Source organism: Petaurus breviceps, unplaced genomic scaffold (genome assembly GCF_028583685.1).
Source record: "Petaurus breviceps papuanus isolate PSGF00001 unplaced genomic scaffold, PetGlider_PUasm1.0 688, whole genome shotgun sequence".
NCBI classification, from domain to species: domain Eukaryota; kingdom Metazoa; phylum Chordata; class Mammalia; order Diprotodontia; family Petauridae; genus Petaurus; species Petaurus breviceps.
In genome coordinates, this window is record NW_027186457.1 from 24,314,293 (window position 1) to 24,326,307 (window position 12,015).

The 12,015-nt window shown below is 38.9% G+C and overlaps 1 protein-coding gene across 3 annotated transcripts in view; it reads right to left on the bottom strand.

Annotated features, from left to right (window-relative positions):
• The window catches only part of ATP11B (ATPase phospholipid transporting 11B (putative)), a 144,170-nt gene that overhangs the window by 99,882 nt on the left and 32,273 nt on the right, over window positions 1–12,015 (bottom strand). For all 3 annotated transcript variants that reach the window (XM_069104796.1, XM_069104795.1, XM_069104797.1), the window contains exon 3: window positions 17–106. In XM_069104796.1, the coding sequence (XP_068960897.1) occupies window positions 17–106 (90 nt within the window). The remainder of the gene's footprint in view (window positions 1–16; window positions 107–12,015) is intronic.

The following is a 12,015-nucleotide window of genomic DNA, read 5'->3' on the forward strand; positions in this document are numbered from 1 at the left end:
CTGCATAAGAACTTACCTGGACCAAAAAGATAATAAGAAAGTAAAAGTTTGCTACTCTTCTGAATTGCTCAAATAAATTTTTTGGAACAAAATTCCACACTGTATACTGAAAGAGAAAGAAATATAATTTGAGTCATGTAGGATGCACCGAAAGCATTCAGCTGAGCCCAGCCCACTGAAGCTCATAGGCCCTGTCCTGTCTTGATTTTAAACCTTTCAGCTAGCTTTGATACATTCCAATCCACTTCACTAGATGCTTATTAAGTATCTCCATGGGCAGAAAAATAGACTGCACTCTTAAGAGTGGGAAGAAATTGGCTAAAACAAGTCCCTACCCTCATGTAGTTTAAAGTCTATGTTGACATACACACAAGAAAATCTTAACACGAAACAACATATAACAAGTTTGAGTACAAGTGTGTGTATATGGAGAGAAAGGGAACCAGGGAAAGGGGTTGAGGGAAAAACCCAGAGGTTTCCTCAAGGTGGCAGCAGTGTTTAAATTGGGTTTTGGACAAGCAGAAATTCAACAGGCAGAAGGGGTAAGGAAACATTTCAAGTTTTTGCTTTTTATTATGGACTTAAAAGTCCTAATATATTAACATTTTCTTATATACAGAATAGAAAAGATAAGACCATATGTGATATTGTTCATTTCTATTAAATAGTTTTCTAAGTATATGTTATATCTAAATCCCAACATTGTCCTATTTACATACCCTTCTGAGCATCTGCTCTTTTATCTATTTTCAAATGTTTCACTGATGCTTTTTTTTCTTTTTTTTCTCGGTATCACTGTGACTATACCCCTACTTCCCTACCCATCCCCCTACCCAGTCCTCCCTCGTAACAAATAAGCATTATCAAGGAAAACAAATACATTCATTCATTGGCCATATGTGAAAATGAATCACTAATTTTTGCACTTTTTACCCATCCCCCATTTGCCAGGAAGTGGTTAAGTTTGCTTCATCACTAGTCCTTGAGATCAATGCCAACCACACTGATCAAAGTTTTAAGTCTTTCAAAATTGTTTTACTTTACAATGTCACAGTCAATGGTCAAATTGCTTTGACTCTGCCCACTTCACTTTGTATTAATTTATACAAGTTCCCCAAGGTTTCTGAATCCATTCCTTTCCTCACTTCTTGTGGCACCAATTATATTCCTTTTCATTCATCCAATTTATTTAGACATTCCCTAGCAGATAGGCAACCACTTTGTTTTCAGCTCTTTGCTACAACAAAGCAACTGCTAAACCATTTTAGTGCATGTGAGTTTTCCTTGCCTCTTTCTTTGATTTTTTGGAGCATATTCCCAGTAGGGGAGTCACTCACTGGTCAAAGGGTATGTCTATTTCATAAAGTTCCAAACTGCTCTGCAAAATGGCTGGAGCAATTCACATCTCCACCAACCATGCATTAGTATTCCTATCTTCCAGACCTGCACAACTTGGCAGTATGTAGGGGCCAAAATTAAAATAGGTTAAACTTCTTTGGGGTGCAGATAGGTTTTCAGTGGCTCACTTTCCAAATAAAGGTATAACTAATAATTAAACTATTTTGCAAATGACCCATATTAAAAAAGGGAAATTTCAGTTATTATCAATTAATTGCACTTATTACTTAAGATTTCTATCACGAAATTGCTCCTCTCAGACTAGAGACAGGCTGACAATGACTGGCTGCCATGGGTCACGTGACAAACAGGACAGCATAGACAGTGGCAACCCCCTCTCCACCCGAGTTACACTTGGGGTACAACAGTGACTAGGGGAAGGCACAAAGCGCTCATTACATCTTTACTTTCTTTTACATCCTCTACATTTTTTCACGGGCTGCGCACAATCCTTGGGTGGGCTGCAAGCAGCCCATGAGCCCTAGGTTGTGCAGGCCTGCTTTAGCCCATCCAATTGCTATTTTCCTTTTGTCACTATTGCTAATCTGATGGATGTGAGGTCAACCTTCAAGTGTTTGTGTTTAATCCACACTTTTCATATTAAGTGATATGTAGCGGGTTTTTTATTTATGTGACTGGATAGCTTCAACTCAACCCCTTGAAAAGTGCCTGTTCATATATCCTTTGATCATTTCTCTATCAGAGAAAGACTAGGTAGGACAGTGGATATTGCTCTGGGCCTGGAGTCCAGGAAGACCTGAGTTTAAATCTAGCCACAGATACTTTCTGTGTTCCCTTGAGCAAGTCACTTAACCTGTATCTTCCTCAATTTCTTCAATGTAAAATGGGGATCATAACAGGACCTATCGCATCATGATGTGAGCATCAAATGAGATAATAATGATAAAGTGCTGAGCAGGGGGTGCCACTGACCACAGGAGATACTAAATAAATGCTTGTTCCCTTCCTCCCTCTTATTCATACAGATTAGTATCAATTTACTACATATATTGGATGCTAGACTTTCACCAGAGGCATTTGCAGCAAGAATTTTTTCCCCTTTGTTATTCTAACTCCATTTCTTTGTGTGAAGTTAGAATGCACAGTGGTTATAGCCCTGGGCCTGAAGTCATGAAGACTTGAACAAAAATATGATCTCAGACACTTACTAGCTGTGTGACCCTGGGCAAGTCACTTAGCCCTGTTTTCCTCAGTTTCCTCATCTGTAAAATGATCTGGAGAAGGAAATGGCAAACCAAGCCAGTATCTCTGCCAAGAAAACCCCAAATGGGTTCACAAAGAGTTGGACACAACTGAAACAACTCAACAACAACATTTCTTTTGTTTGTATAAGAACTTCACAACTTTTGTTATGAAAAAGGGAATGGATGTGAAGAGACAGAGTGGCAGAAACCATAAGCTTACTGACAGATGAGATGTGACAGGTGACAGAATAACAAAAGCTAGCAACAATGCTTCAAACATGGCTAAACGGTCATAACGCTAACAAAAGGCATGATGTCAGAAATAAGAGCAGATGACACAAGCTCAGTTTTAGACAAATGAAGTCTGAAGTACTAGAGGGGCACCAAGGGAGAGAGATGTCATACAGACAGCTGGTGATGTCATGTGCCGAGGGTAACGCTTGAAGCCATGGGAATAAATAAGATTGCAAAGGGATAAGGAAAAAAGGCTAAGAAAAGAATCCTGGGGGACACCCCCTTTAAGGGAGCCAAATATAGGAAGATTTGGAGAAGTTGTCTGGGGGGAGACAGAATCGGGAATGTGAGCTGTCTCTGAAACCAAAGGAATGCAGAGTCTCTAAGAGGCAGTGGTGGGCATCAAAAAGTTAAACACTGAAAAATGGTCACTAGTTTTGGTGACTGGGTCACTGGTTACTGTAAAGAATTACTTAAATAGACTGAAGGGGCCAAGAAGGGGTTTTTGGAAACCTATTTTCTCACCTTCTGCCCACTTTTCATGATTTATTAGCAGTTTTACCAAAAGGTAAAAAATGAGAAAAAGTTGGAGTCTCTAAGTTTGATACCAAGTATAAAAATGGAAAAAGTTCGGTGGGAAAATAATGATTGGGGCGGCTAGGTGGTGCAGTAAATAGAGCACTGGCCCCAGAGTCAGGAGGACCTGAGTTCAAATTTGGCTCAGACACCTAACAGAAAAACTAGCCATGTGACCTTGGGCAAGTCACTTAACCCTAACTGCCCTCCAAAAACAAAACAAAACAAAAAAAAGATGATGGACATTGTTTTGGCAGTGTGGCACAATGGACACTCACTTTGGCATCAGGAAGACTTGGGTTCAAATTCTACCTCTGACCTATGCTAGTTTTTTTGACACATTACTAACCTCTGTAAGCCTCAGTTTCTTCTTCTGTAATATGGGTATAATTATGCACTTATTTCACAGAGGTGTGAGAACCAACGTCAATAAAGTGTTCCTACACCTAAAAGGGATGTTTTTAAATATAAGATATTATTATTAGTCATTCTAAACCTGAAGTAATTAAGTCCACAGGAGAAAGTTGACTGACCTTACCATACAAGTTATGTACTTATGTGCTGTTTTGTATAGTTCAGGAACAGGAAGAAAATTAGAAATTTAGCAGGAAGTACCAAAGAACAGCACTGATCAGCCATCCTAATACATATGTGTCACAAAAATGATCAATGCTAAAAACCAACAAGAAGTCCTCAGGTCAGTTTTTAAAGGTAAGTGTATTTTCAGTATTCAGTGCACTGAAATTTTTCTGCACATGTTGGGAGTTGAGGATAGCTTGCCATTATAGGTCCACTCTGTGATGAAACGTGACATACACCACTGTCTGTATACACAGACACAAATATGACCTGCAGTGTAACTGAATGTGTGAGTAACTTTAAACATGCTATTTCAGTATAGGACAATAAAATCTCTTATAAATACTGACATCTAAGTAACTATTCAAATAACCTTTCCCCTCAGTAAACAACTCAGCATTAATTTCATTTATGAACTTTTAATAATAAGCACCTTCTATGTGTAAGAAACTGTGTAGGTACTAATGAAAGAAACAAGAAAAAATATGGCAAACTCTGCTCTCAAAGAACTTAGAAGGATAGGTGCAGAACAAAGTGCTATGACAATTCTCCCCAATATTTCCAAGTGGAGGGATCAGAAGAGGCTTCAATAAGTTATGAATCACATTTATTCATTCATTCATTCATTTTAAAAATCTGACTTTAAATACCAAAAACAAAAGAGTATTTCCAGGTTTAAAAAAAAAAAAAGGACCCAAGCTTCCGGGATAAGAACTGTTTGACAAAAACTGCTGGGAAAACTGGAAAACAGTATGGCAGGAACCAAAGACAAACGTCTGACACCATATACTGAAATAAAGTCCAAATGGGTACACAATCTAGGTATAAAAGCTGATACTATAAACAAATTAGGGGAGCAAGGAATAATTTATCTGTCATTTATGGAGAATGGAGGAATTTATAACCAAACAAGAGATAGAGAACATTATGAAATGAAAAATGAATAATCTTGATTATATTAAATTGAAAAGTTTTTGCACAAAGCCAATACAACTGAGATTAGGAGGCAAGCAGAAAATTGGGAAAGAATTCTTACAACCAGCATCTCTGATAAAGGCCTCATTTCTATATAGAAAACTGAGTCAAATTAAAAAAAAAAAACAAGTCCTTCCCCAATTGATTAAAATAATATCAAAGGATATGAACAGGCAGTTTTCAGAACTATCTATAGCCACATGAAAAAAATGCTCTAAGTTACTACTGAATAGAGAGGTGCAAATCAAAACACTCAGCTACCACATCACACCTATCAGACTTGCTAACATGGCAAAACAGGAAAATGATAAATTCTGGAGACGATGTGGGAAAGTTGGAACACTAATTCATTGTTGGTGAAGCTGTGAACTGATCCAAACATTCTGGAGAGCAATTTGGAACTATGCCCAAAGAGTTACTGAACTGTGCATACCCTTTGACCCAGCAATACCACTTCTAGGGCTATATCCCAAAGAAATCATAAAAATGGGAAAAGGATCCACATGTACAAAATATTTATAGCAACTTTTTGTGGTAGCAAAGAACTGGAAATTGAGAGGATGTCCATCAATTGGGGAATAGCTAAACAATTTGTGGTATATGAATGTAATGGAATACTACTGTGCTATAAGAAACGAGGAGCAGACGGACTTCATAATAACCTGGAGAGAATTATATAAACTGATACTGAGTGAGGAGAGCAGAACCTGGAGAACTTTGTACACAATTACAGACACAATGTATGTGTGATGACTAACTTAGATAGACTGAGCTCTTCTCAACAATGTAAGGTTATAAGACAACTCCAAAAGATTCATGATGGAGAGAGATGTCTACATTCAGAGAAGGAACTACAGTGTGAATACAGACTGAAGCAAACTGCTTGCTCTCTTTCTTTTTCTTGTTTTGTTTCCTCTTTCCCATTGTTCATACCACAGGTTATAATCCTTCTTTACAACCTGACTAATGTTTAATGGAAAGGTATTTGTAGATCCTATATTTGATTGCATGCCCCCATGGAGGGATGGGGATAGGGAGGGGGAGGATATTTGGAACTCAAGAGATTGTGGAACTGAATCTTGTAAACCGAAAGTAAATAAATTAATTTAAAAAAAAGAAATGACGAACAGGTGGACTTCAGAGAAACCTGGAAAGACTTATATGAACTACTGATAAGTGAGGGGAGTAGAATAAGAAGAACACTGTACACAGTAACAGCCACAATGTTCAAGGACTGATTTTGATAGACTTCGCCCTTCTCAGCAATGCAAAGATCTAAAACAATTCCGAAGGACATACAATGGAAAATGCCAGCTACATCCAGAGAAAGAACTATAGAGTTGAAATGCATAACAAAGCAGACTATTTTCTGTTTTTTTCCTTTCTCGTGGTTTTTCCCATTCATTATAATTCTTCTATGCAATATGACTAACGTGAAAATGTGTTTAATAGGAATATATGTGTAGAGTCCATATCAGATTATAAGCCATCTTGGGAAGGGAGGGAGGAGGGAAGGGGAGAAAATTTAAAACTTATGAAAGTTGAATGCTGAAAGCTAAAAATAAATAATTTAATAAAAAGAAATAAGAAAAGAAAAAAGCAGAACAAAAAGATGGTTATATATGAAACCGTGAATTTTTATTTTGTCTGCTTATCGTTTAAAAAAAATACAATAAGCTCAACATAGCACTTCCAGAGCTGTCCTACCTATCTGTGCTTCCTTCTGTTCTCCTCTCTATTCTTTTAAAATGTTTCAATCCACACCTCAGGTTCTCTGATTTTCATCTTTAACTCCCTCAATATCCTTTGAAAGACATGAAGATTGTAAAGGAACACTTGTTTCTTCTTCTACATCAGAACATTAGTCCATCATTGTATTGCCCCTTACAGCTGTTCAAAAATCTTTTTATATTCAGTCTAGAACTCTTGTTTGCATTTCAAAGTTCCTACTCAGATCTCCCCTTTTTCATTAGCATTGCTTGATATTTCTCTATGCCACCAAAGGTTCAATTTTCCTCCCTATAGTATTAGACTCAGCATTGCAAGGTAAGGTATTCCTTGTTGTAAGTCTGTATTTTTTGCCTTTGGAAATGTTAAATTTCAAAACCTCCTCTCATTTACAGGAAAAAACCACACAATTCCCTGGTCTTGTGTATTTGAACTTTCTTTCTGGCTAATTGCAGCATTTTTTCTTTGACATGGAAGCTCTGGATTTAGCCTGACATTCCTGGGACTTTCCCTTTGTACATTTCTTTCAGGAAATGATTAGTAGATTCGATATTGATTTTACTCACTGATTCTAAAAGATCTGGGCAGTATTCATTTATCATTTCTTGAAATATGTCCAGATTTTTTGGGAGAGAGGACAATCATAGTTTTCAGTGAGTCTACAGAACATCCAGTTTGAGATGTTCATTAGGAAATGGGAAGTATGAAATGGAGGTCAGGAGAGATAAGGGTTCAATTAATAAATTTGGGAATCATCAGCATAGAGATAATGGTTGTAATCTATGTAAATTGACAACATTACCAGGTGAAATTAGTACTAAAGGAAAACATAAGAGGACCTAGGACTGGACCTTGTGGGACCCCCATAGTTAGCAGAGGTGACCTGCACTAAGATCCAGAGACTAAGGAGACTGAGGAACAGTCAGGTAGGTAGAAGAACCAGGAGAGAGTAGTGTCATAAAAACCTAGAGAAGAGAATATCACAGAGAAGAGGGTGATCAACAGTGTCAAAAGCTGAACTGAGGTCAAGAAGAATGAGGACTAAGAAAGGCCATTAGATTGGGCAATTAAAAGATCATTAGGAACTGGAGAGTGCAGTTACAATTGACTGATGAGTTCTGAATTCAGGCTACAGAGTTAGGAAGAGATTGGGAGGAAAGGAAGTCGGGGCAATTACTAGGGAGCCTTCTCAAGGAGTTTAGCCACATAAGAGAGGGGAGATATAAGAGGACAGATAGATCAAATAAGGGTTTTTTGAAAATGGAGAGGTCATTGGCATGTTTGCAAGCAGTAAGGAACAATGAATAGACAGAAACTTCAGATTAGTGAAAAGAGAGAGGTGACAGAAGGGGCAATCTGCTGAAGACATAAAATGGACTCATTTATGCATCTAGATAGGTTAGTCTTTTTAAGGAGAAGGACCACTTCTTCATGGGAGGTGGGGTAAAAGAAGAGAAAGTGTCAGAAGTCATCTGAGTGTTGTGAGATGAGCAGGGAGAAAAAGGGAGTACATGGCAGATGGCTTCAATTTTCAAAATTTCAGTGAAATATGAGGCAAGGTTCTCAGCTGAAAGAGTTGAGAAAAAAAACTATGGGAGTTTTGAGAAGGGAAGAAAAGGTTGGAAAACAGTGAGTCCTTACCCTAGTATCTAGGGTCTTTGGATAACTATTCTATGATATTTGTTTGCTTCTGTGTTTTGTACCTAATCAGTTCTATTTATCAACCTGTTTCTTAACTTACTGGACATCTCAAACTGGCTCATCCATAGACATCTTAGATTCAACATGCCCACAATAGAACCCATCATATCTTTCCCCATGCCGGCTCCTCTTCCTAAATCTCCCATTACTGCCAAGGGTACCACCATACTCCCAGTTACCCAAGGCTTAGTCACCACCAGTTTTAGATATATCTGATGCCTCACTTGCTCTTATCCCCCATACCTAATCTGTTCCCAAGCACTGCAGACTGCACCTTTACAACAGCTCTCTCCTTTGATACTGCCTCTACCTAGGCAGGTCCTCATCACCTCAAACTGAACCACTGCAATAATCTTCAGGGAAGTCTTCCTGCCTTAAGCCTCTCCTCACTCTAGTCTGTCCTCCAAACAGCTATCAAACTGATCTTTCTAAAGTGTAGGTCTGACTGTGTCACCCCAGCCCTCTTATTCAATACTGCAGCAGCTGTCTCATCTCTAGGCTCAAACATAAAACCCTGTTTGGCTTTTACAGCCTTTCAGATCTGGCTCCCCTCTTCCTACCTTTCCAGGCTTCTTACTTCCTCTTCTTTCCCCCTGCCCATGTACTTAGTAATCCAGTGACACTGGCCTCTTTGCTATGCCTTATACAACACACTCCATTTCCTGACTCTAGGGCATTTTTACTGGCAGTACTCACTGCCTCCTCATCTCCGCCTCCTAACTTACCTGGCTCTCTGGCCAAAATGCCTCCTAGAAAAAGCCTTAATGTCAGTGTCCTCCCATGGTGGATCTGTAACTTCTCTTGTTTTTACATAGTGTTTGCATGCTGGCCCTGCTGCCCGCCCCACCCCCACCCCCCCTTTGTGTTCTTAGCATTTATCACAGTGCACTACTTAAATGCCTGTTTACTTGACCAACTCATTCCTACTGAATTACTTCACTTGTTCAATGCAATTTAGGAGGGGCATTTCTAATTACTTTACAATAATCAGCACATAACCTACAGTTTCTTTCACTGACTGAAGAAGTTTCACAATTAAGTGTAATGTCATTAAGTGAGTCTCTTCTCCCCAAGTAAAAGCCCTAAGAGTTCCTTGCACATTCCAGCCATAATGACATCTAACACAGCACTATATACAAGCTCTCATTTGTCCCAATCCTCCTTGCTTGCTTTGTATGTGCCAAATTCCAGATGCTTTTCTCCCTCCTCTTAGAAAAGACACAGGCTAAATACTAAAGAAAACTATTATAAGAGCAGCAGAGAAATGGATCCTCAATATTATATTTTAATGGATAACTTTTCTTTGTGTCCCATTCATGTGTGAATAACATCCCTTCCATTTCCCCCTCCTCAATGAACCATCTTTTAAAGTATTTCAATAAAACCAGCCAAAATGGGCATCTGACACTCAATGGAACACTTCACACCAATATAGCACCCCCAACCTCTGCAAACAAGTTAAAGAGGTACATTTTCCCAAACTCTTTTCTGAGTCGGGTCATTAAAATTATGTAGTGTTCTGTTTCATTTTTCTGTTCTATTTACATTGTTGTAGTCAAGGTTTATGTTTGTCTTTCTGATTCTATTTAAAAGCTCACTGTGCATCAGCTCTCTATGTTTCTCTAAATTAATCAAGCTTGTCATTTTTTATGCATAGAATTATTCTATTACTTTTATGTACCATTATTTGTTTACCTACTCTTCCAAACTGATGGGCATCTACTTTCCCCCCACACTTTTCTGCTATCTAAAAAGTGCTGCTATCAGTATGTTTATATAAATGAATCCTTTCTGGCTTTGACTTCATTAGGAGTATATATGGTCCCAGAAGAATGAAACATTCCTCCCTCCTCACAGAATAGGAACAAAGAAAGCCTATGGGCAGAATATTATATACAGTGTCAGACATTATATCAGGTGTTTTTGCTTAACTGCTTTTCTTTGTTAAAAGGTAGAGTTCAAAGGAGGTGGGAAGCAGATGGGGACATATGTGGTGTGTGGAATTCAATAAAAGACCAACTTAAAAACAAAAGGAATCAGTAAAACTTTTTAAAGAAAAGAAAATATATCTTTCTAGGACAAAGGGTAATTTTACCAGAAACTCCCTCCACCCTGCAAAAAATCCAGAACATAAAACAGACAACTTCTAGGTCTCTTCTAAAACAACTCTGAACTTTCATGATGCTATTATAAAAGGGACTATGGCAGAGTGGTAAGAATAATGGACTTGGTATCATAACACCTGGAGTTTGAATTCTGCCTCAGTCATTTAGAACCTATATGACCTTAGGCAAACCATTTAATTTCTCTGAGCCTCAGTTTCTAGGTCTGTAAAAGGTCAAAAGGAGAGTATAATATTTGTACTACTTGCCTCATAAGGTTGCTATGAGAAAAATCACTGGAAGTTATCAAGTGCAATATAAATATGAGCCATTACTATTGTGTTCATATTATTCATGATTAAAAATAGACTAGAGGGAAGATACTTATACCCCTTTAATTATGGCAGGACTAGATGGTATCTGGATATCCAGAAATGTGCTGAAGTCCCCAATGACTTTCAGCATTTTTTCATAAATGACCTATCTCATTTGCAGCCTGCATGCAATCCCACAGAAAGCTTATCTGGTCAGGTCCAACTTTTACAAGAACAGGTCTAGGCATTCCCATCTTATGCTCCTGCTCGGAACCTAGGAATGGAGTCTTTCACTAAGAAAACCCAATGAAGCCCAGAGAAAGAAAGAGGCTTCCTCCTCCAAATGGACCTCATGGTGTCTACCTGACCATCTCCATGCCATGTTGCTTCACCTAATAGAAGAAATAAGAAAACACAGAATAAAGGAGTGAAACAGTACTTTGGCACTGTTAATAAATGTGCTATCCACATCCAACTAACACAATTTTTAATATCTTATTTCAAATTGTAAATGGACAAGTCACCTTTTGAAGGGGATGTTTGCTAGGATAAGATGATTATTCACCTGAGTTACTAATATAAATACACATCTTGTACCAAAAGACATAGTAACTTTCTTTCTTATGAAGCAAACATAGTTCAATGACCTGCCCGGGGCCACACAGCTAGTAAGTATCAAGTGTCTGAGGCTGCATTTGAATCCAGGTCCTCCTGACTCCAAGGCCAGTACTCTACCCACTGCACCACCCAGCCTTCCCTCTTTCAAAAATGAATGCTTTGGGGGCGGCCAGGTAGCACAGTGAGTGGGAGCACCGGCCCCAGAGTCAGGATGACCTGGGATTGAGTCTGGGCTCAGACACTTAGCACCCACCCAGAAACACCTGGCTATGTAACCTTGAGCAAGTTACTTAACCCCAATTGCTTAGGGGTGGCCAGGTGGCGCAGTGAGTAAGAGCACCGGTCCCAGAGTTGGGATGACCTGGGATCAAATCCAGGCTCAGATACTTACTACCGTGTTTCCCCGATAATAAGACCTATCCCGAAAATAAGCCCTCCCCTTACTGTGTAAGATTCCTCTAAAATAAGCCCTCCCCCGAAAATAAGCCCTATTGAGATTGCTACTGTAGTGAAGGTGATCCCCTGCACTACACGCTACATTATGGTACCCTCTGTGTGCACCGTCCCCCCCCCCCCCCCCCCCCC